Source organism: Amblyomma mixtum, chromosome 8 (genome assembly GCF_055824585.1).
Source record: "Amblyomma mixtum isolate Tamu chromosome 8, ASM5582458v1, whole genome shotgun sequence".
Taxonomy (NCBI): Eukaryota; Metazoa; Arthropoda; class Arachnida; order Ixodida; family Ixodidae; genus Amblyomma; species Amblyomma mixtum.
The window spans coordinates 89,208,649-89,234,439 of NC_143019.1; the positions used below are offsets into that span (position 1 = coordinate 89,208,649).

The following is a 25,791-nucleotide window of genomic DNA, read 5'->3' on the forward strand; positions in this document are numbered from 1 at the left end:
CGGTACGTCGCCAGCTGCACATAGTGTCAACGACGCAAGCGACGTACTATCGTTGCGTCCGGCCAGCTTCACCCAGTGATACCACCTGGAGCACCGTTCGAGCAAGTGGGCATAGATCTCCTGGGTCCATTTCCAAAATCTTACAATGGGAACCACTGTAATATGGATTGCGTGGATTATCTCACTCGGTACTGTGAAACTCCAGCCCTACCCTCGGCTACAGCGTATCATGTCTCCTCTGTTATACTTCGATCCATAGTTCTCCACTATGGACCTCCAAGGGCTATCATCAGTGACCGTGGTCGGCAGTTCACCGCCAACGCATTGGAGCAGCTTCTCCGTTCCTGCGCTTCACGTTTTCACAATTCATCGCCTTACCATACCCATACGAATGGGCTAACTGAGCGCACTAAACGAACGATCACTGACATGCTGTCAATGTAGTAAGTTGATTCCAAGGACAAGAATTGGGACAGCGTCCTGCCGTTCATCACTGACGAGTTAAATACTGCTCGCCATGAGACGACTGTCTCAACTCCCTTGCTCTTCTTGAACGGCAAACCGTTCAAGCTGGTATAAGTGGCCCATTCTGCTCTGAATAAACTCCTTCTCGAAGCAATACCATTACAGGTGGCACATTATAGCCAGACCTGCTTACTAGATTCGGCGCTGCCCCGGCCCGGATGCCCAGTATGCACGGCATATATCAGAGGTACGCTCTTTGAGCAGTAGGTGATGGTTGAATTCGTAAGTTAGAGATACTACCCCGGCGAGAGCGACGACGGCCGTACAGTTTAAAACAAGCGGTAATAGTCAGGTAACCTGAACTACGAAACTGCATGCGCTGTTTTTGTTGAGAGAAATGTGTTCACGAGAAATAACCGTGGTGTAAGAGGCGCTATTTAACTGTAACTTCACCGCCGCGACTGCGTGGCAGTAACCACGGATGTCCTTGCCATCGATGTTACGCGTTAGTGCAGCTGGCAGATAAGTATTTTTTTTTCTTCACCAGCGATGCGTTCCACCGCTTCATGTAGCTCGTTTATTCTTTGTACGTTTTACACACTTTTGCGCAATGATGGTCGTTTGCAGTGGTTTGAAACTCAGGTTAGTATTCTGTTACTGAAACTCTAGGTCCAAGCACGGAGACTGAAAGACAAGTCGGAGGTACGCATACACTGAAAATAAAAATCGCGATATATTTGGTTTAGGACCTCCATAAGCGAGAGCCTGGTCATTTTCTTATTAAAATAGAGGTTTTAGTTATGCAGTTCATGCATTGCCACAACTCTTAATGCCTTGTCATACGTATGTTCATACACAAGTGGTGGTTGCCTGTATAAGGTTCCCTAAACATCTTGCCTGGACGTTGCTCACAGTGCAATCCTTAAAGGGGTCCAAGCAGGCATAAGTATTCGATGAATATGAGGATCATTTATAATTTTAAGAAAACCGAAGTGACACCAATCACCGGAAAAAAAAGCCTTTTTATTTTTACTGAGGGCCACAGGCATGGCACAGAAATGTGCCATTGGGAAAACAATGCCCTAAACTGCGCCAAATACCTCTCTAAAACATTTCAGATTTCTCTCCAATGGGTCAGGCATTCGAGCTGAGAAGAGGTAAAAAGTCACATGATGCAACTTTGTTGCCTTTGGAGGATATGAAGTAGAACCAGTGCCTATCGCAAACAGACTAGCATTATCAAGGCGGATCGCTTGAAAAAAAAATTATTTTTCAATCTTGCGACAGCTGCTGGAGTTTTCGCCCAACTCTTTGCGGCGGTTGAGCGGCATTCGTTACTGCGCACGAAGCCGCAGGCTCATGGGCAACCACAGCGGTCGGACTTCGCGAGAGGATAAAGAAAGAACCCCAAATTAATGAGGTTCAGAGCCCGTCTAAGAACACCCAGCTAGTCGAAATTAAACCGGAGTTCTTCAATACGGAATACGTCACAGCCGAACTGCAGCTGTGAGATGTAAAAATGCATGTATTTTAAAACTATGCCTGAAACGTCTTTTATGTGCACGAGGTGGTCACGTGATCTTATTCGCTCGTTGTCGACGGCGATTGCTCGACGCATATGCGGAACTTCGCTACAACAGCTAGCGCTGTATGAAACTAAAGTACTTCCTTGGTTTCAAGACTGTTAGCTTCTTTAGCGTAGTTAGCCCAACGAGGCACTCAGCTCGTTATTCTTGTCTGCTCAAGTTGTAAAGAACGTTCCTTCTCATTTCTACAACTCCTGCTCTAGCGGTGGGACACTCAGATATATGTGTAAAATACCTCGTCTTTGGCGGCGAAGTCGCACGAGTTGAAAATCTTCTTCATATTGTTCAGTGCCGCTGCTTCCAGGATGCGGCCGACCAGCCCCGGTTCCCGGTGCAGCCTGTCTTTGTGCTCGTCGCCCAGGAAGGCGGCGATCTTGGCCACCGCTGCTGCAGTGTCCTTCTTGAGCTCCTCGTAGGTGAGGAATAGCACGTTGGGGTCCGCGCGGTGCGGGTACCACGAGAGCACGTGGTCGAAGTAGTCCCCGTACTCCAAGTCGCCCGTCACGAACAGCTCGAAGAACTCGTCGAATGTGCCGTGGCCGAAGCAGTAGCCGGGCAGATGCTTGGTGTGGTAGTAGTAGGAGACGCAGCAGTCGAACGGGTTGCGCGTGATGTACAGGTACCTGCGACGGAGAACCAGTTTTACGTGGATGTCTTGGGCTTCTGGAAAACGAAGATTGCTCCCAGTGCCCTCGAAAGCAACAGTAGTGATAAGACAGCCGCCCGCAGTGCTCAGTAGTTCTTGTTGTGCGACCGTGTGCAAGCATTCATCCGAGTCTCAAGACGCCCAAAGTGTGGACAAGCCCGCAAAGCCCACAAACAGCGGGTAATAAAATAATAAAGATACCGATTGCCCCATATCTGTTTTATTGGTTGAGAGTGAGCCCTTACAAAATTAAGACAAGCAAGAGCGAGACTACGAGCGCAGGCGTCCTATTCTTCATCCTTTGCCTCGTCTTCGCTGCGGCTCACTCTCATTAATCATGAACGCAACAACGAGCGCCGCAACATAGCTTAATAAGCGACGCATGTGGTTACCCTCTCTCCTCGGACGCGATATTTCAGGCAAACTTTCGCGAGAAGGGTTTTCGGTATCAGCATTCGGGGATCCACGTCCGGAAGCTGCACATGTGATACTAGGGGCACCGTATATATAGCAGAGGGCTCAAGATTAATTACGACTAGGTGGGGTTCTTTAACGTGCAATAACATCGCTCGATCAAGGGAGCTTCTCCATTTCACCTGCGTCGAACTGCCGCCGCCGGAACACAGGTTGTGAGCCTGTATCTTCTATATCTTAATGTTTCCCGCTGCTAACAATCTTCACCTGGGGAGTGTTCCGTGCTCACGTTTCTTCTGTCATATTACCGCTGTTTTTTTCCTTCCCGAGACTGTTTTGCTTTCCTCTCTCATTTTTTTTTTCAGCTGCTATCTCCCAGCTTTATTCTGTCACCTATCTACCTTGCCTGAGCTTCTGTGTCCTCATTCCTGTCTCTGTTTTTCTCCGTCTTTGTATCTTGGAACGACGGCGTGGCCAGTTTTGACTCTGGGCTCGTCTTTTGTAATGTCGTTTTTGTTCGCTTTTTACAGAAGTGTTTTCCATTTACATGACCTTTTTCAGCGTTTACCTACTATTAGATTATTATGACATAGCCCTTAGCCCTTCCAAATTCAGGTGGTCCAGGCTCCCTCTCATTTTTATCTTATGAGAGGACCAATAAACACGGAAAAAAAAATTCTCTACCGCGACCTTGGAATCTTCCGAACAACATAGCTAATGGACCATTGCGGCCAGTCGGAAATGGCCTTTGTTAGGGCCTGCCTATGCATGATAAATTCTGCGTAGTACCTGAGGGAACCTGCTTCAGTAAGAAGAACAGTGAGGAACAGTGAGGAACCTGCCTCAGTAAGCTAACGTGTGCACACCGTGCATCCATCATCATCATCAGCCTGACTACGCCTACTGCAGGGCAAAGGCCTCTCCCCTGTCTCTCCAATTAACCCTGTCCACACGATGCATTAGGAATCGGCAAACTAGGACAGATCTATTATACCAGTCTACGAAATTTTCGGTAAATTCAATGCCTATTTCCCGTACGTTTCAAGGTCTCTGGGACCTTTGGATTCATTGCGCATTTCACGTCCCAGTATGCTTCGATGTAATACTCCTTCAACTCTGTACTTACTTTAAAACCGAAGCAGATACGCAATAATACAATGCCACATCTGTCAAAATTTAACACTATATACCTCACTGAATGGGATACACATCCAAAAAGAATTTTCTGCGCGGAATCCATATAAGCAAGAGAACCAAAGTCTGGTCACAAAGGACTTCTCTGTTAGACCTGCCACAATAATGTTTGTACCAACTCGATGCAGCTCGTCTTCGCGCCGAATGCCGCTACTGAGCTATACTGACCTCTCGTTGCGTGCTCTTTCACCAGCTTTATTGTATGTTTTCTTCAGTTATACGCGCTGGTGTAAGGCAAAGATGGTCTATGCCCACGAAAGCGGAAACTGTGCTTAAGAGTGCGCTTTGGTTTAGTTTGAAGGTGAGTCCTACAGGACGAGGTATGTTTATTTCATCAGCCTGTAGGCTTTGTTCTGTTTTCGCAGCTTCAATTATTTTGTGCACATTTTACCTGCGTAACCACCGCATCCCACTAATATTATATAATATTTAAAAAAGTGCCTTTATTATGCGAATAAATACGGTAATGCGCTACCTTCAAGAAGCCTCCACCATCACCACCATTTCACTCATGGAGCTTTTCCCCTCGTCTTTATGAAGGTACTGGAAGCTCTAAATTTTCCCAGTGCTTAGTCCTAATACGAAGTCTCAAGTAATTTTAATATCTGTGTGCTGCCAATACAACAATATGCTGGCCCTTTAATGACTCACTTTTAACAACGCGGTAGCAATGCACTGGTTACGCGCTTTTCAAGTAAAAACTGCAACGACGTCACCTGATGGTCATAACTTATTCTCATGGCGCAATGTGCGCCACACGGTGATGCGACGAAGCATAACAAGGGCTGTGGCAAAGGTAAAGAAATGTTGACAACAAAAGTTTTATAATATAGACTAGGCATTACGCCTGTTTGGCGAGAAATGTGAGTATGAACGCGAGAGCGGGAGCAAGGCATTCTCGTACCTGGCCTGCGGATTGTACGGCTGCCTCGAGAAGGGCAGGTGAGTCTTGATTGCGCCAGGCTTGGTCCTCTCGATGGAGCGCTCTGCACCGCGCATTTCCAGGAACGGTGTGTTGTCCCAGAACTGCTCGCGGTCCCGGGGAGGCAGGCCGCCACTGAAAGGATCGGGAAGGCATACCACACGTGGGAGAAAGAAAGAGAATTTGAACGCTTTTCATCCGTTGCTAATCAATACAGTAACACAGCAATAAAATTCCAATAAGGAGAGGTGGCAGGCAGGGAGACACGATCTCGCCAATGCTATTCACCGCCTGCTTACAGGCGGTATTCCGGGGCCAGAAATGGGAAGAGTTGGGGATAAGAGTTAATGGAGAATGCCTGAGTAATTTGCGATTTGCTGATGACATTGCCTTGCTAAGCCACTAAGGACATGAACTGCAAAGCATGATCAATGAGTTAGACAGGAAGAGCAGCACGGTGGGGCTAAAAATTAACATGCAGAAAACCAAAGTAATGTTCAAAGGCCTAGCAAGGGAACAGCAGTTCGCAACTGGTAGCGAGGTGCTGGAAGCAGCAAGAGAATATGTCTACTTAGGGCAGGTAGTGACCGCTGATCCTGATCATGAAAGGAAAATAACGAGAAAAATAAGAATGGGGTGGAGCGCATATGGCAGGTTCCCTCAGATCATGAATGGCAGTTTACAAATATCCCTTAAGTTGGAAGTATGCAACCGCTATATCTTACCGGTACTCACCTATAGGGCAGAAACGTGGAGGCTAACAAAGAGGGTTCAGCTTAAGTTAAGGACAACGCAGCGACCTATGGGAAGAAAAATGTTAGGTGTAACATTAAGAGATCGGAAGAGGGTGGAGTGCGTGAGGGAACAAACGCGGGTTAATGACATCCTAGTTGAAATCAAGATGAAGAAATGGACTTGACCAGGGCATGTAATGCGAAGGCATGATAGCAGCTGGTCCTTAAAGGGTCAGTCTACTGAATTTTATCGGCCATATTTTCTTTGCGGCAACCGATACCTCTTTACTCAAATTACCGTTTAGCCAGCTGTGGTGCCAAGAAGTGCGGTAGAACATTTTAAAATAGAATTTATTGATGTGGAAACACATCTGTATGAGATGGTAGTCTCATCTGGCAAACAACTGGATTTCCGCCGCGCGGCGACAAACATGGCGGCGCCCGTCGAAGCTGGACCTCTCGCTTCGGACTGAATTCTCGTTGTTGCTACCTTTTTCAGTGCATTCACTGGACATAAATGGAGCGCCGGTCTTTCCCTTCGTCTCATCTCGCCAACAAGAAAACGTGTAAGTGAGAAATTCGCTTTATTTAAATAATTAGAGTGACTTCTAGGCTTAAGTGGAGAGTCGGCTTGTTTACAGCAATGGTTCCCGTCCTGACAACCAGATGGCACCACTATAGGCTGAGTTTATTATTGCTAGCATACGCTGAACTAAAAGTGGGAAAGTGCCTGCGTTTAGCGTACGTATAACTATAAATATTCATGTGATTTACAGAAAAAGCGAGCGGTGCGCCTTCTACAGTTTACTAGAACAAAACGTACGGTTCTGTGACATTGGGGCATACTAACGGTACATAGTATATTCACTTATGCTTCTACAAAAAAAGACTACCACTTGCTAGAACAAAATGAACGTTTGGGGTCGCCACCATGCATTTTTACGCGACTTTTAACGCCGAAATAAAATATAAATTCCTGCCTAAACCGGGTGCAGTTCCCTCGTTATTGACCTTATAGGGTGCCAACTACTAGAATATGCCGTTATTTATGCACTCATCTCGGTGAGTAGACTGACCCTTTAAAGGTGCACTGAAGAGGAATCTGAACTCGTCTTTTTGCCGCGGCAACTCGATCTTCACGTTCCCAGCATTCATAGAAACTGCGACTTATTGCCCTGTGTGGCCGATTTCCCTAATTAAATCGGATTAACATCCGGCTCCCGCCTTTATTTTTAGAATTCTCCCCGTACGATGGGCGGAGTCGACCAACGCGTGGAGTGCCTTTCAGCCAGCTTCGGGGAGGTTTTACTTTCACTTTGTTTTGTTTTTTAGGTTTCCGTGAATAAATAGTTTCATTCGCAGATAATATAGGCGCAAAATAAACCCGCAGAAATTAAAATACGCGCGGACTATTTGCTTCTACGGACTACTACGCATTACTCCGCCGATGGCAGAGCGGCAAGCCGCCACGGGACTGTGTGAAAAGCACTCCACGCGTTGGTCGACTCCGCCCATCGTACGGGGGAGAATTAAAAGAAAGGCGGGAGCCGGACGTCAATTCGATTTAATTAGGGAAATCGGCCACACAGGGCAATAAATCGAAGTTTCTAAGAATGCTCGGAACGTGTAGAATGAGTTCCCGCGGCAAAAAGACGAGTTCAGATTCCTCTTCACTGCACCTTTTAGGGTAACGGAGTGGATTCCAAGAGAAGGCAAACGTAGCATGGGAGATTAAGAAATTTGCGGGAATACGGTGGCCGCAACTGGTAAAGGACAGTAATAATTGGAGAGACTTGGGAGAGACCTTTGCCCTGCAGTGGGCGTAGTCAGGCTGATGATGATGATGACAGTAACACTGTTGCCTGCTTTGTCGCCGCACAGTCACCTGTAGATGTTGTAGACGAGGTACTGGAGCCAGGTGGTGCCGCACTTTGGGTAGCTGACGATGAACACGTCGTCCGGCCGCGCCTCGTACGCAAGAGCCGAGAGGACGCACTGCTCGGGGAAGTAGTGGCTCCACTTCATGCCCGCGATATCGCGGGTCAGCGGCCGAGCCATGACGTTGTGTACCTGCGTGTATTAAGGATGAAAATAGATTAATGACGGACTTGAGTGCTAGCATTGTTGCATAATTCGGTCTTGATATAACGGTCACATAATTTTGCATTTCACCACAAGCGCTTGCGTCAGCCTACAACCACAGCAGAACGAAATTCATATCTTGTCGCCTTTAAGAAGCCCTCTCCTGACCCTACAGCGGCAACCGCATGCCAGAAACCTTCCGAACCGCATCTGTTCTCCTCGCCTTTTTTGCTCCGTTGACGGCGCTTCCGTTGTCTTGGTTTACATTACATCACATTAGAAGGGCGCCGGACACCGCTGCATGCCTACAGAACACATTCAGTCCAAGCCTATTCACTTTTAACATCAACCAATCCGCTGCCGATGGTTGTGGTTAGCCCAGATCGACCGCAGTATGGCAAATTTGCCATTGGTCGGAGCAGGGCTTCTTTACGAGTAACGTGCTGTTTCAAACAAATCCGAGTAGGCTTCTAGCAACTTCGTCTACTGACCAAAACATATCTGTGGTGTAAGCAAGATGCGGTGGCGGTGTAATCGCCGGCTGGTGGTAAGAGTTAGAATTACGCCTCATGAAAAACACCAACAGAAGTTATCCACGCAGCTTTCCGCTTTCACATTGCACCTATGGCGTCGTCCTTTCTTGACAAAAAGCTGAGTACATCCTAGAGGAAAATTTAAAGGTATGAAACGTAATTAAAGACGATAAGTATTTCAAACCACCACGATACATATGTGCGGGAGCCACCACCAACTGAGATCACCTGCCTGGCAGGAGCGACACATGGAGAACCACATGCAAACTAAATTTTCCGAAATATTTCCCTCATTTCGCAGGGTACCCATGGAGGCTCCTGTTAGTCGATTGGTGGCGAGTACTTTGTGGAACAGTGTGACAAATTGTGAAAACACATTTCAAAGCTCATACCATGTTAAAACGCCTCGATAAATGTGTGTTATGCTGCACGACATACACCAACAGGCGCCCTATCACTAGGTGTCTCAACGAATCACGCAAGCTTCTCATGGAGTCAGACGTTCTGCCGTGCGCGCTAGATTTTTTCTGTATAACAACCGCTCATCATAAACATCATTGACAGCTGTACACAAATAAGCATTCTCAAACGCCATTACGGAAAGTTGCTGGGGAGTTGGTACATGATTTCAACGGAACGTAAACAGCGCGCGTAAGCCAGGGCCAAGCATAGGAGACACGCACACAAACAACGCTGACTAACAACTGAATTTTAATTGCATTGCTCGCAATAAATACTAGAAAAATGAAATAAAACGAGATCCCACTATCTTGCGGAGTGTAACAAGCAGGTCAAACAGGACACTGCGTCAACGACCGTCTAAGAGAACATGCCACTACTATCAAAACAGGATACGGCAGCACGCTGGAAAAATACATGACTGATTGTCAATGCATTCCACACCTTGGACCACGCCAGAGTCTGGGGTTATATTATCACCAACACAAGCGCAAGCTTTATGAAGCCTACGCAATAGAAAAGAAAGAAGCATCGTATCGTTAGCATCGTATCAGTGGCACTGAAAATAAAAAATATTGATTATCTTGGAAACCCATGACAACAAAAAATGACATACGTACTCGTCCTCGCCATTGTGTTGTTTTTTTTTACTTCATTCTTCCGGTATTTATTGTTGCGAGCATTGCAATGAACCTTCACCTGCTAGTAAGCGCTATGTGTGTTCGTGTCTCCTATTCTCGGTCCTGTCTCTCACGCGTTGTTTTCGTTGAAATCAAACGTGATGGTAAGCGAACGGAAACAAACCACACATTGGAGCAAGATGACGGCGCAGACGATACCCCCAGCTGTTTCCAGTAAGATCCTTTGGTGCCAGCGCCTCCTACTCTCCGGCGTCCGCAAGCGCCCCCTATGTCTGCAAACACTGTTGGCCTATATAATTTGACAAGCTTGTTCTTTAACGCTGCGAAGGGGCTGATTGGTTTTGGATAATTATGCAAACTAACAACTGAGGCCAATGAACCGGTATATGATGACGTTTGCAAGCGTTTTGAAGAAGACGCCGAGTTAAGGCGCTCGACTTGAGCTTACAAAGCGTGTCGCACCTAGCAGCTTCAAAGCGTCCGATTTCCTAAAACCTTCCTCAGAGATGGTTGGTTGGTTTACGGGGTTTAACGTCCCAAAGCGACTAAGGCTATAAGGGACGCCGTAGTGGAGGGCTCCGGAAATTTCGACCACCTGGGGTTCTTTAACGTGCACTGACATCGCACAGTACACGGGCCTCTAGAAGCCGCCGCGGTGGCTCAGTGGTTATGGTGCTCGGCTACTGACCCGAAAGACGCGGGTTCGATCCCGGCCGCGGCGGTTGAATTTCTTCAGGGGAGAAATTCTAGAGGTCCTATAGAGATGATTTGTTTCAACTGGATCCCCTTACGTCATTTATTTTCTTGTAAAACATAACCCGGAAAAGCTTGAAAGATAAGAACATGCTCATATCTTGCTCGTACATGTGCGCTACCTCTCGGACGCGACCTAGGTACAGGGTCTGTTCTGAAAGTACCGTATTTTCCGGTGTATAAGACGCGGCTTTTTTTCGAAAATCTTGCTGGTGCGTCCTATACAAGGGTGCGTCTTATATGCGAATTTCTCATCTTTTTTTTTTTTGAGAGTTCATCGATTACTCCGGTTCATGCTCAAGCTTTTTTCACCTACCAATATCACTACCAATAACGCGGTTGTAACACGGTTAATACTTATATACCGGGACCGCCATGCCCGACATTCTAGGTGATCTTTATCATGAAACGGCGGGGATGACAACTTCCGGGATCACAAACGCGCGGCTGTTTCGGAGGCCCCAAGCAAAAGTAATGAGAAGCCCCAAAAGATGGTGACAATCGCGCTTCTCGCCATTGTCAAGACAAGCCGGCGTTCTTTTTTTGTCACCCTTTGCAACTTTTTTTGCTCCATGTAAGTAGTGCATGTTTCAGCCGAGTTGCTTCCAGAAATGGGTGAACCTTTTGATAGCGCATCTGAAGATGAAGAGTTCGAAGGTTTCAAGTAGAAATAAATAATTGATATGGACATATGGGGAGCTGTATTGTTTTTTCTTTCTTTTTTGCTAAAACGTGGACGGGTATGGCGTGAGTGTTGCCTTTTTCGATCACTTAGCGTTGCTTAAGAATTGCTCACAAGTACGGTGCATTTCGCGATAGTCGCGCAAGCGTGTTTAATTAAGCCTCACTAGCCTAACTGGGTAAACTGGGGTGCGTCTTATACACAGGTGCGTCTTATATATGAACGTTTTCGGTGACAGCTTGCATATATGGCAGGTGCGTCTTATACAAGGGTGCGTCTTATACACCGGAAAATACGGTAGTAGGACTGGTTTTTTCCTGGGCGAACGGGCGGACGAGAGGTGGTCTGCGCGTGCAGGATCTTGAAGTGGAATATTGGGAATGCTGGGGAAAATCGGCAGTCGGCTCTCGGCCGTTGAAGAGAGAAGGTCGCTTGTACTGTGAACCCCTGTCGAAACGTCTCGTCACGCAGAATCGTCGAGCGTTTACTGGATCAGCGATACGCGATCAAATTTTGAGTAAATCTTGGTAAAACGGGCAAAGACACTCACAACATGATTAAGGAGGCCTACGGTGACGCTTCCATGGGTAGATCAGGTGTTTTTTGAGTGGCAGAAGCTTTTCCGAGAAGGTAAGGAAAGAGTGGAGGAAGACGACCGCTTCAGACGCCCTTCGACCAGCAAGACCAACGAAAATGTGCAGCGAGTGAAACATTTACTTAACAGTGATCGTAGAATGAGTATCAGAATGATTGCTGATAACTTGAGCATTCCTCAAACCCAAGTTTTTGAGATCGTGACAGAAAACTTATCCATAAGGAAAGCGTGCGCGAAGTTGGTGCCGGGAGTGTTGTCAAAGGAGCAAAAGGCCAACCGGTAGGATCTTCTTCCTCATGTGAATGAGGACCCCGATTTTTTGCCCAGCCCAAGGCGGCAACGCTGCCGCAGCACCCCTACAGCCTCGATTTGGCCCCGCCAGATTTTTTTCTATTTTTTCTATTCCCGAGAATGAAATCGACGCTCGAGGGGAAACATCTCGGATCGGTAGAGGTGGTTCAACAGGCCGTGACGAGGGAGCTAAACAGCATTCCGGTCCAGGCGTTCTTGGAGGCGTACGAAAACTGTAAAACTCATTGGTAGCAGCGTGTAGGTGCGGAAGTGTGCTACCTTGAAAAATTGTAATCGTTTGTACTATTCTCTTGAATAAATTTTGTTTAAAAAAAATGAGCCCTACTACTTTCAGAACAGACCATGCATGTTCAATTTCAGCGCGCATCAGGCGGTAATAATCACCCATCGAAAGGTGGGGAGCCGGAGGTTAGCATAAAAACTGAAAATTCATGAAACAAGGCAACAGGCGTTAGGCCGCTTCCTACCTTGGCCCGACGTGGCCTACAGGCCTACAGTTCGTGGCCGACAGTTGGTCGTTGTGTAGGAAAATCATAGCTCAAACAAAAAAACCCAACCTGGTAACCAACGCTTTTAATGCGAAAGCATTAAGTCACATTGTAAAATAGGGTGACGCCATCAATCGTCCGTATGACTTGTGAGCGTTGTCCTGTGTTCTTCTCCTGATGTGTCGTACTTTCGCTGGTGAAGTTATGTCTTAAATGCACCAACTAGCCCACATGGTTACCGTGTTTCAGATTTACAAAAGTAGAGCACCGCCTCTTCACACAATCCTATACATTTCGTTCGTTTATATATGCTCGCCAGTGGCTGACTTCCATGTGGCACCAGTTTCCCCGACTCTCCTAGCAAAACTGTGACGCAATAGTTTGTTGTACAACGTCCTGTGTGATGTCATGCGATTTCCCGTTGCATATAGCTTTACTAATGCTAGTCAAACTTGACGGAAGCCAACAGACACCGGAACCAGAGAGTATAGGGGAATCTTTTTTTAAATTTGTCAAGTTCCCGAGGACGCTGCTGTTCGGAGGTCAGCGGCGTTGCACAAACACCGTTACGGGCCACTATAATACGCGCGTTGCTTATACGGCCCACATACCAGGCCATGAGATAGCTTGTGCGATAACGACGTTTCGTCACGCTTCCTTTCAAGCCTGGTGCCAAACCTAACGAGCTCTTCTGACTACGGAAGAGTCCTTGTGTGAAAACTGTTTTTTTTTAAATGGGCCCAGAATTTACAGTACATAAGCTCACTGCCAGCAGCAGACAGATAAAAGAGACGAATCAAGTTTGATTGCAAGAGAGAGCAGATATATGTGTCTTGATCGAAATTAGTGAAAACTGTCGTATAAATGTTACCTGTAACTCTTTTTGGTTCTCATCGTCAGATACCCGCGAGGTAAACACCTGTGTACGACATAGATGGAGCATGTCTCTTGGTGTTCACCTCGCTATGGGTGATTTCGTCGCAAACTCCCGTACTCGTATCCCATAAGTGCGTGCGCACTGCCGATGGCCCCTTCACAGAAAAATGGCTGTGGCTTAGCTTGGTTAAGCCCGGTATTTGCGAAAGCAATATCCGTAGCTACTCCATGGTTCAGTTGGTAGTGTAGCTGGTGGTGGTGCTTGTGGTTATATTTGTGGTGATGCATCGGTTATACAATCCAATCCAATATGCTAATATGGTAGCTACCGGCCTCGCTACGCGACGGGTTGAAAGTGCAACTAGTATTGCTTTCGCAATAAAAACAGAATTTGCTCACAAGGGCTCTTCCGTAGACAAGAGCTCGTTAGTTTTGGCACCAGAGTTGAAGGAAGCCTGATCAAACGTAATTATTGCACAAGCTATCTCATGGCCTGGTATGTGGGCCTTATCAGCACCGCCCGTACTATAGTGGCCCGTAATGGCGTTTGTGGAACGCCGCTGGCCTTCATACAGCAGCGTCCACGGGAACCTTTTTGCTGGTTGTAGGTTATCTGCGGCGTCCCACAACACCAGTTTCAGTTGCGGCAAGTTTCAACGTGGCTCTCTTAAGGCGAAAGCCTGTAATGCCTCATCGTTGTCGACAGAAGGTTGTCAGCAGAATGTTGTCAGCAGAAGTGTCACGCTTTTGTAATCAGACCAGAAAAAATAAATAAAACCGAGTAGGAAATTGGTCGAGTTGGGGAATTGACCCAGGGTCTCTGGAGTGCGAGACGAGCACGCTAACCACGCCGCCATGCCAGCTCGAAGGTTTGGAATGAACAAAAGCGCGTCTAGTGAATACATTTTCTTCGTTCACTCCCATCTTCCTCCTTTCCCGTTACGGCGAAGTTCAGGTGTCCACCGAGATATGCGAGACAGATACATTTCCTTTCCTCAAAAACCAATTTACCGCGAGCAAGGCGCAGAGCCGAACGGGCGGTGGCGTTCTGTGGGCTCCCTGGCAGCGCGGCAAGGCGCTGCCGCGCTCCACTCTTAGAGGCGAAGCTTAACATCTTAACCACACCTCAGTGACAGAAGCAGCGTCACCGCGCTTATGGCTTTCGCCTCGCCGCACTTTAGGTCAGCAAAGTGCCCCCCTGAATTTTTTTGTCTTCGTGCTCTGGGAGACGAAAATTGGTCCTCATGTTTCCAAAAGTTTTTTTCTTTTTGGCAAGGAATGCTTTTAGTTCTCTTTCTCGGTAAAATCGGGCCATTATTGAGCTGAAGGAGAACATGGAGGCGAAAGAGAAGAATGAACTGAACCCGGACCTGGAGAAGAACTTGAAAGCGGACTTATTCGAAAAACTCCGAAATTTTCCGTTCGAATGTGAATGACCACAAGAAAGCTCACTATATAATTATAGTCACTAGAGGAATTCGAACCGCCGGCAGCCCAAAATGATCAAGTTCACATACCCGCTGCCTTTCAGAACAAACTAGAACTACAATAATTGGTCCAACATAATTGCGCTTTTGAAAAGACTGGACAAAACAGGGACGACACGAAATCTCGTGCGCAAACTGTCAACTGAAGTTTTTGCGATGAACACACATATACGAGGTCTGCTAGAAAAGTATCCGACTTTATTTTTTTTTGCGAACACCTGATGGATATGAGACAAGCGCGATTGCATCAGGCGACCTTGAACCTTCATGCGCATGCATGAATTTTTTCCCGCCTGCCGATAGCGTCAGTCGCTGGGAAGCAGCGTTTGAGTGAGGCAGTGTGCAGTGCTCTCGTCGGTTTTTTATTGCAAGGAAAATGGCGGAGTGAAAGGAGCAGCGCTACTGCAACAAATTTTGCCATAAACTTGGCGACAGCCGAGTGGCAACCATTCGAAATATTCAGAAGGCTTTCGGTGAAGATGCTATAAGCAGCACACAGTTTAAGCAGTGTTACAATTGTTTTAATGATGGCCGCACATCGGTGGAGAACGAGCCACGCTCCAATCGGCCATCAACATGCCAAAATGACCAGGTCATTGCCGAACTGAACGCTATGGTGATGCGGGACTGTCGCGTGAATATCCGAGAAATTGAGGAAGAGGTGGACATGAGCAATTTCTCCGCACATTCCATTATCACCGAAGATTTGGCCATGGAGAGAGTTGCGGCGAAATTCGTGCCGAAGCTGCTCACGGTGGAGCAAAAGCAGCTTCGTGTTGAAGTCTCACAGGACATGCTGGATTCCGCAAACAGTGACCCCGACTTCATCAACATCATAATCACTAGTGACGAGTCTTGGGTGTACAGGTACGACCCGGAAACCAGACCCAGTCGTCAGAGTGGAAGCATTCCACGTCACCAAGACTTAAGAAGGCCCGCCAATTGCGCAGCAATGTGAAAGTGATGCTGACTGCTTTCTTTGACACCCTCTGTGTGGCAGACCACGAGTACGCACTCTACAGGGTCAAACAATGACCAAAGAGTACTACAGGGATTTCCTCCGTTGCCTACGTGATGCTGTGCGGCGCAAGAACCCGGAGCTGAGGTCAACAGGAAATTGGCGCACCCATCGCGCCAATGCTCCTGCACATTCCTCGCACTCGAATCAGATTTTTTGGTGAAAAACCAAACTCCTGTAGTTCAACAGACTCCTTACTGTCCTGATATGGCCCCTGCGATTTCTGGCTGGTTCCCAAAATCAAAAGGCCATTGAAAGGAGCGCGATTTCAGACAAAGAAGAACATTATGGCTGCAACGACAGCTGAGCTAAACTCCATTCCGAAAAGGGCCTTTTCGGAATACTTCCCACAATGGCAGCACCGCTGGGAGAAGTGTGTGGAGTCCCAAGTAGACTACTTTAAAGATGACTAGGTTTGCAACGCTCCAGTTATGCAAGTTTTTTTTCAACGGCCAAAGGTCGGATACTTTCCTAACAGACCTCGTATAAGCTTCACGTCGTAACATAAATCACCAAAAAACGGAGTTAAGCAGCAGTTTTTCAATCATGTCAACAAGCATCAAAAAAAGATTTTGTCCCAGCTGATTGGATTACAATCGTTCACACTGATCCAAGAATTGCCTTTCTCTTTTGGAAAGCAAAACCGAGGGGTCACTTACACAGGTCCCTTTTGCCGATTTCATACAGTAAGCTTCCCACAGCTCCCTGTTTGCCCTGTCTCTGGATTTCAGCAGAACTGTGGTCTGTTGGAAGTGGGGTTTGCAGCTATCGCACCTGGCGCAGTGCGCCGCCAGATTTTCAGGTGAGTTAATCTAGCGACAGTTGCGGTTGTGCTCCCTTAGCCTTTTATTTAGGTATCTGCCCGTCTGGCCCAGATATGCTCGGCCGCAAGATAGCGGTATCTTGTAGGTCACCCCATCACAGCACTCGACGAACCTGTTTGTGTGCCTGACGCTTGTTGACATGATTGAAAAACTGCTGCTTAACTCCGTTTTTTGGTGATTTATGTTATGACGTGAAGCTTATATATGTGTGTTCATCGCAATAAAACTTCAATTGACAGTGCGCACGAGAGTTTGTGTCGTCCCTGTTTTGTCCCGTCTTTTCAAAAGCGCAATTATGTTTGACCATGTTAACTACCAACTAGCCCAATTAGAAACCCTCTTAATGTACAATCATTGGCTCATAATCAATCATACTTTCTAAACAAATACAAACTGAGCCAATTTTAGTTCCAAGGAGCTCAAGACTCAATTTGTGCAAATGTAACCAGCTAATATATCAGTACTAGTGTAACATGCACCTTTCTAATTTGCCTTACGTGTTGCTCTTATATTTTATGTCATAGTGTTAAAACGTGTTGATGTCTTCATTTTTATTTGCATTATAATGTAATATTGATATTCTATATCTGCTGTCAATACATTGTTTCTTTTTTAAGGTAAAGGAACTGTAATATGGATATCTTATTTTCACCGGAACAGCGCGCACTAAGACACGGACAAGAAGGGAGACACGACACACACGAGCGCTGTCGTGTCTCCCTTCTTGTCCGTGTCTTAGTGCGCGCTGTTCCGGTGAAAATGAGTTACCAACTTGCCCAAGCATCTGTTTTAACGGATATCTTATGTTGTTTGGTGTCGCTTTCATGTTTGTTGCAACTTGGTTTTCTTTCGTTCGCTACTGTCATGTGATGATACCCTGGGCCTTTGTTAAGCTGGATTAAGCTTAGGGCGACGAGCCAGATTTCTCTGGCAAATAAAATTGCCTTGGTTGACTGATTGATTTTTGATTAGTACACTCGTTCATTGCAACAACGTTTTTCTTTCTAGCATAAGAAAGCACTGAAAATAATTACAAGCTCATGCCTGACATAACTGAACCGCATAATGTGGCCCCGCAATACCTCCGCACTCTGCTACCAGTATTCAGATAAAAATACTTAGAAGCAGACCATCATGGGTCTCTTCCAGAGACTGAATACAATCTCCCGCAAAAATACACAGAACTACAGCAATAATCTCATTGGGTGCGATGTGAGCCCATGTTTTCGTTGAGAGTTCTATGTAGTAAGTCCCAAAAGAGCACAGCAACACGGCACTGAACAAAACAAGAACGAATGGTTTATGGTTGCCCATACAGGCGGAAATCGTCCGACCATGGCACAAACATTTCCTTAGCGTGCTGCCACGCCTTGACGGGCAAGGTCGAGGTCTGCAGCTTCAAGGGGAACGTGAATAGAAGAACTGACTGCTAGTCTTCTGTTTTACTGATCACGAAAAAGAGCGTGGCAATAGTAGTCCCGGGACCTTGGATCGCGTTCTGTTTACTAATGATCCTCTGGTGATAGCGGTGGGATGGGGCTCTAGCGAGGGTACAGTTAACGCTGTCGGTTATTGGCTTAATTTTTTTTTTATTTGGGCACAGCAGAACATGGAGACCACAAATTGATGTGGCGACATAATAGGCGGTTCTGAACGGAACAATGCACGTTTAAAAAATAACGGAGAGGACAGAATGAACACGTGAGACTATAGAGATCATGCGCATGCACAAAGATATTTGTATTCCGATAGCTCGGTACGCACCATCAAATCGATGAAGCGCGCTTCTAGGCCCCGCTCCCACTTATCTTTTTTACCTTTATCGAATATTTTTGCTTGCACGCTTATTACCTTTATTAGTGCTACCGTAATTTCGGCTATAGGGTTCGCACCCAGTGTATTATCTGCAGGGTTAAGCTTTGATTGAAAAAAAACATTGTTTACTAAATCATCGGCACCCAGTGCAATTCGTATAGGGAGGCAATGAAAAAAAAAAACATCCCGGGTGGTTTAGCTTGAGTTTATCATGAATTACCGTGCCCTAGCACGGTTAGCTCTGGTTTTGCGTGGTTTATGTTGACTTCTTATGATTAAGCTTGGTTTTAACTGGCTTATTGTGGTTGATAATATGAAAGTGATGTAAGTAATAATAAAAATAATGTAAGTTTGCGTTACGTTGCATCCTTCTAGACTTGTACTGTTGGTTATTCTCTAAATTCATAGATCCCTTAGAGTAGTCATTCCATTCCTTGCGCAGTGGTGCAGCGGTCAAGCGGCGTGCCATTGCCCTGCGATAGAAGGTGCTCTCATCGGTGGGGCATGTAAGACGCAGTTTGCTCTCGCCGAGGAATCACTCGCGATTACTATTAATTGAACTGCCACCAGCCACGGTGGGCGGGTTGTGATGACGTCACAAGGTAACGTGACCTAGGTGGGCCACCAGTCACCCAGGCGATTAACACCTAGCTCTTCCAGTCCGCGGAGGGACCAGACAGACAAACGGACAAGAGCTTTTCGGCGGAGTGGAAACCCTAGTTCCAGCGCACTAATGGTTAACCCCGTTTTACCTCGTTAAACTAAAGGCGACTTAAGCAGGCTAGCACAATATGTATGCATCCTTCTCATAAGTCACATATGACGGTTTTACGGACTGTGTAAGTGGCTAGCTGGCGTGAGGCGATTTAATCCTCTCCATTTGGCTGCGGCTAGCCATTTGGCTACTACACCAAACCCAAAATTTGAACCTCGCCAGTGAAACCCTCAAGGAGCCAGGACCTTCAGTCAATCTGTCACCACAACTTTCAGTTCCTACTCTTTCTTTGCAAGAAAAGAAATAAAATTTGAACTTTAATGTTTAAAAATATCTAGCCCATGGCCTCTATACTGGAATTTACGGCAGATCCGTGACAGATCACGGCCAACATTGGTTGCGGCAGGTACAGTCTCTGTCAGAAGTTTAAAACCCAGGGAGTTCACTTCTACGCCATGTTGTGGGGCGTCTGCAGCATTCATGGAAGTAGTACTGATTGCAGGGGACAAGACCAAAAATATTCTTCCCGTCAGGAGACTTTGATCATTAAGGATGCACTGCAAGCCACACGGTGAGGCTGAGAAGCAAACTTTTGATAAAGTGTGCACCTCTCAACGACGTAGGCTATAAATTTGTAGTATACAACGTCCCAGCGCGCCGCCTGCTACGTGGGCCACTTTCAGATACACGTCCACCAAAAGACGACGAAAGAGGTGTAGTGACACAAGCGCACAGCGATATGAAAGAGACGTTGGCCAGACGCCAACAACAAGTGCAAAGGAATGTTCACGTTCTCTTACGGCACTTGGCTGGAAGGCCCTCTCAGGGCTGAACGGTTGCCGCTGGTCAGGCGCATTTGCTTGGGTTTAATCTGCTGTCGCAGAACAAGTCAAAGGCGAGCGGAAACGCCGCGTTGCGATCGAGCCACGATTGTGCGCTTTCGCTACGTCGGCTCCTGCATTTGCGCCCTTGCCGCTTCGATTCAGCGGCGGACACGGCTACGCTTTCAACGCATGTTGGAACTGGGCTTGACGCAGAAAACATGCCGCCCTTTAGGAAAAAAAAAAAGAATCCGCCTATAAATGAGGCCCCCCGTTCCAGCCGCAGCTGTCTCTGAAGCAGCCTGCGATTTCCGAGGAAAATATTCACTACGTTTGCGCTGTGCTCTATAATGAGCTTAACTAAGCGATAGCAGATGTGTTCGCGCGTAGGGTGCTTTGGTTTGCTCCGCGGCGTTAAGACGTTTAGAAGCGGCAGACCGCTTTTCCTCGTCCTTGAAGTGCTTCGCCTTGTAGAGGTGCCTTGCCGCGCCACTCCAGTGCACAGCGGAGAATGCTCCACTGCCACAAAAATTTCCATTTTTTGTGGCAGTGGACCATTCTCTGCTGTGCACTGGTCTTAGAGGGGAAGTCGCTATTAGCGCTATTTGTTCGTCCCTTAAATATGCTTTTCCTTTTTGTGTTTCCTACATTTCCCTTTTGATCAGGGCGGCCATATAGAAACAAATACGTTTATGATCCCTCCTAGGTTGTACTTAAACTTTCCGGCCTTTTCATTTTTGTAAGCTTGCTATAGGTTGCCAGTGACATTAGGTAGTAGTCAATAATCATCTGCCTCATCCGGAATGCCCACGTGATTTTTTCCTTATATATCATTTCTTTAATTACAGCAACTAGGTTGCGCTGCTGACAGAGTTGTCGCAATAACTTCCCTTTACAATCTGTGTATACATTCAGAATCTCAGTGAGTCCTTTCTATTTCCTCAGTTGAATAATCTGTGTACCCTCTCAAGCTGTTTTATATCGTCATTGAGACATTTAACTAATGTGAGTACTAGAATGCTCAAGCACTTTTCATTGCATTGTAATATAGGATTATAATAACTTTATCCATCCTTCCACCTTAATCTACCCATTAATTAATCCACACTGATTACCCACTAAGCCACCAAAATTCGCCTACATTCCTCATTAAAAACATTAATCCACTTTCTGGGGTTGGCGGCTTCCAAATTTGGGGGGTCCTTTGGATTGTTTGGGGGAGGGCCAACTGATAAATGCTGCGCCATGAATTCCCGAGAACCGCCTGTTGTCTTTGCTGTGTTTTTTAGCGTGAATTTTTTTTGTACTGATCATACAGTTGTATGTTTCTGTTTTGTACAGTTGTATTATATACTATATCTGTAAGACACTCGTGCTTGGGCACTTAGCCTGCAGCATCCTGTAAGTAAATATACAAACAAACAAAAAGGCTAATGTACTGCCCGCCAGTCTCTAAGCGATCTCTGCTCGCAGACTTCCACTAAGAATAGTGTTCTTCCGGGTTACCTGGTGCTGTTACATTTCTGCGCCCATCTTGGTGAGTCTCCTTGCGTCCAACTGTTCGAACCATCCACTGAAATGGATTCCATCTCGTCCAAACTCTCTGGCAACGCTTGCTCCACGCACTTCTCTGTATATTTCTGCCACTTCAAAGCCTCTCTCCTGCTTTAACTTCCTTATTTCCCGTTTAACATTTACGACTTCCCTGTTAGCCTCTTCGTTCTGTATCAGCACTTCCGGCACTGCGAACACCACGACCTACACCTGCGGTGCTACTGCTCTTATGTCGTAAACACCCTGAGCTAACTTTAGCACAACCTGTCCTGCGGCACCACTGAAAGCATCATTCAGTCCTGTCGCTGCCATTTTCATTCATGAAGCAATAAGAGCGCCCCTGACCGATATTGATGAAAGCAGCGCGGCTTCGCCCTTTCAAGGAGGAAAAATCATAACTGCATGATGGGTTCACCGGACCCTCGCTGTTTGCACGCGCTTCCGCTGCTCGAGCGAACGCTGCAAGGAACAGGGGCCTTTCTTTGAACGGACAGCAACGCTGGGCGGGAGCGCCGGGAAAACCACGAGGGAAATAATCGAGGCTGGTGAAATTACAAAACTTAGAGACTTGCGCCAGAATGCCATCGGTGTTGTTAAGGGATAAGGAGCGCCTTCTCTTAGCCACAGTGACCCAGTAACGGTTGTTTAAAGGATCCCGGTTCGCGTGCTGACTTGGCGGCCGAGTCCGTTCGAAGTGGAGTATTGTTCTTAGTTTTTGTTTCGTTTTTGGCGCAGAATTGTTTCACATGAGATTCTTCGCCGCTATCGATGAGCAGCTTGATGTATCGCCTTGTTTTTGGGCGTTTTTTTTTTGCGGGCGCTTATGCATCAAATCAAATAATTGTAGGCACATTGGGTGACAAACTATTTAAGCGAGCGCTTTGCGCTCTCTACTCTGTCGATCGTAGTTCTTTTATCGCGGCTGTGATCAAATAGAAAAGATTGACAATATTATCGACAATAAAAACTTAATGTACATACCTTTCTCCAGAGCATAATAAAGGAATTCACATCTCGCTAGGTGGCTGAAGTTCGCGATGCACCTAAAGGTGGGCCAAGAAAATTCTGGAACCATATAAACAGTCTGTGTAAAGCGAATAAAAGTGAGAAGGAATAGATTTAAAAAGCATAGGGAACATGTCTAGAGGGACAAGAGACTATGAAATCCATTACATCAGTTATAGCTGAGTAATTCCGGAGCAATGGTTGGGTACCTCCTCGATTTCAACGGAGCACAGGGCAGCATAACGGAAAGGAGCTTAGAATAGACAGGTATTGACTGAAAAAAGGCGGAGGAAAATATTCCTAAATGCACCTCCGCAGGGATAGATGAAATCCCAATCAAGCTCATCACGGAGTCCGGTCTAAGAAGCAATGAAACCCCGTGCAAAGCATTGGAGACAGATATAACAATGAGCCAATTGCGGACAGCTGGCAAAAGAGTAGAATTAATTTGATTTATAAAGGGAAAGAAAATAGGGTGAAAACGAAATCCTTCACACCGGCTACGATAACACGTGTTATGTACAGGCTGCCACTGCAGGTGGGAAATTAAAAATGCAGTCACTGGTAGAAAGTAAGAAGGTTTTCGAAGAACTTCAGAACGGTTTCAGAAGGGGTAGGTCCTCAGACGAAAGCCATTTCGTGGTTACCCAATGCATAGAAATAATTGAGGCGGAGAACAGGCCTCTGTATATCGCCTTCCTGGAAATAAGTGGTGCGTACAACAACGTCAACAGGGAACTCCTGTGGAACGTACTGAAAGGTGAAGGTATCGGTCAAGAGATAATTGATTTCCTGAAGAAATGTAAAGTTGAAATTACATGGGAAGGAATAAGAAGTACGCAAATGATTAAGGCAGAGTTGACCTGTATCACTGCTGCTGTTCATGATTTATATGATAAATATGAAAAGAAGGCTATAGGAAAGTGATCTAGGTTATAATCTATCGTACGGATTAGGTGGAACGGTCGTACTGAGCAGTGGCTCTTGGGTTTAGTGTACGCGGAGGACATTGTACTATTAGCTAAGAGCCGGGAAGTTTGGAAGACTCGTTAACTCTTGTGGAGACAAAGCAGAAGCTCTCGGCTTCACGGTAGCGCATTTAAATAAGTCAGGTCTGTTGATTTCAACGCTACCACTGATCAGATGCTTAGAATAAAAGGCTATGAAATATCCAGACCTGCAGAATCTCATCGCAAAGGTAAACGAATGACAGACATACAGGAAAAGCATGGACAGAACGTTACAGCGAAAGGGGAAAGAGACTCCACGATAATGAAGCATGAGACATTATGGGGTTAGAGCAAGTTTGAGGTACTGGGAGGTATTTGGAAAGGAATAAAGAAGTATGACCTTAGTATCTGGAATGTGGTTCTGTGTTTAAGGGCCGAAGTTCAGTCCAGATTAGAAGCAAATAAGGGAGCTGTTGTTAGGTTAGCACTAGCTGCCCACGCCAGAACCACAAGCGAGGAAGTACACGGGGATGTGGGCTGGATATGTTTCGAGTAAACTACTATATGAGGAACGCCTGAGAAAACTGATCTATAAAAGGTTGGTTTGGTTGGTTGGTTTATGGGGTTTAACGTCCCAAAGCGACTAAGGCTATGAGAGACGCCGTAGTGGAGGGCTCCGGAAATTTCGACAACCTGGGGTTCTTTAACGTGCACTGACATCGCACAGTACACGGGCCTCGAATTTCTCCTCCAAAGAAATTCAGCCGCCGCGGCCGGGATCGAACCCGCGTCTTTCGGGCCAGCAGCCGAGCACCATAGCCACTGAGCCACCGCGGCGGCACTGATCTATAAAAGGTGTGCAGCTAAGGCGTTTAAGTACTTTTGCATTGACTGGGTTGGCTCAGAGTGGTGGAAAAGGACAAGGAAACTAACCACTAAGTATGCAGGAAACAACGGTGGAGAAATAAAGCTTTAAGCGAGAGGTAAAATACGCAAAGGTAAGAAACGGATTATTTCAGTGCAAAAGAAGCTGGCAGTAGAACTGCACAGAAATTGCAAAAGAAAAATCAGGAAGGAATCGTGTTATGATAATTCAACTGGAAGCATCCTATTCTTTGAAAATCATGTCATTGAACGCGAAACTACAAGAGAAATGTAACCGAGATGATGACATACGTGTAGAATGTGGAATATGAAGAAACATTTGAAAATTTTATACTAGAATGCGGAAGCATTCATCCTGAAGTAGATGCAGGCACAGTCACTTTCCCTAGGTTTAGAGGTATCAATGATCTTGAATCTGCGGTGGAAGTTTCGCAAAAAGCGTTGAAGATTAGTTTCTCAAACAGATTGAGAACGTACGGTCACAACTAACAACAACAAGTGCAAGACTAACAATTGTATTCGAACAAAAATGGAGAATTTATATAAAGTGCAGTTACGTTTGACGGATTTCGTAAAGAAAATAGAGGAAAAAATGCAGTGCAAGGTACCAACTGCCACCTGCACGTTTAAAAGGGGGCGCTTCTATCCGCATGTATTAATGGCTGGTTCGGATCCTCTCGAAAGTGTTGGCCTTTGTAATACGACTATTAACGCCAACATATGTGCATGGGCATGTGCTATATTTCCGCAATGTAAGTGTCCAGTTTTTTGCAGTGGTTTAGCAAGGCGAGGATAAGGGCATGAAAAAGATTCTGTGGTTACTGAAGCAGCACGCTTTCGAATTCGACCATGCTGGCATTAAGGCGAGCCTGAAAATTGCAAGTGCGGCCACTGGACCTTCGTGGTCTGCACGCGCTTCCGCTGATAGAACGCGCTGGGAATCGATGTGTCCACCGCTTGCATGTTCCTTTCTACTTTTCACGCACCTGTATGTTCAGGATGCTATGAAGGTACGCTCGCACAAACACCGTCAGCAACGAAAACCCATCCATTTACGCTACCCGAGCACTCCGGAAAACAAGCGGTTTGCTGAAATTGCAGTCGCAGGGAAGCGCGGTTCTTGCTGGTATTTTCCGTCCCCCAGGATTATCCCCCTGCGATTGCAACACGCTCGTTGCGAGGTCCGTCTTCTGGTGCAGTCGCTTTTAGCTGACCCGTTCTTTTATTATCTGGCAATCAACTTGCGCCTTGCCACTGAGTTATCTACTCCTCACAGGCCACTTTCCCGCCATGTCGAAAGTGAAAATCCTTGACCAACGGCACATCATGCAAGCG

General features: G+C 46.4%; 2 protein-coding genes across 3 annotated transcripts in view; one reads left to right on the plus strand and one right to left on the minus strand.

Moving 5' to 3' along the window:
* LOC149333439 (sulfotransferase ssu-1-like) overlaps positions 1-25,791 on the minus strand; it is a 37,029-nt gene that overhangs the window by 9,778 nt on the left and 1,460 nt on the right. The window contains exons 1-4 of one of the 2 annotated variants that reach the window (XM_089558681.1): positions 22,598-22,681; positions 7,847-8,031; positions 5,210-5,362; positions 2,287-2,674 (exon numbers count right to left, since the gene is read on the minus strand). In XM_089558681.1, coding sequence (XP_089414807.1) covers positions 2,287-2,674; positions 5,210-5,362; positions 7,847-8,031; positions 22,598-22,612 — 741 coding nt within the window. In that variant the 5' untranslated portion in view covers positions 22,613-22,681. Of the gene's footprint in view, positions 1-2,286; positions 2,675-5,209; positions 5,363-7,846; positions 8,032-22,597; positions 22,682-25,791 lie in introns of those variants that run through there. The other variant, XM_089558682.1, reaches the window with a different exon arrangement.
* Positions 4,129-25,791, plus strand: part of LOC149333440 (uncharacterized) — a 67,523-nt gene continuing 45,860 nt past the window's right edge. Inside the window, exon 1 of the mRNA XM_089558683.1 lies at positions 4,129-6,527. Within this exon, the coding sequence (XP_089414809.1) occupies positions 6,479-6,527 (49 nt within the window). The 5' untranslated portion in view covers positions 4,129-6,478. The remainder of the gene's footprint in view (positions 6,528-25,791) is intronic.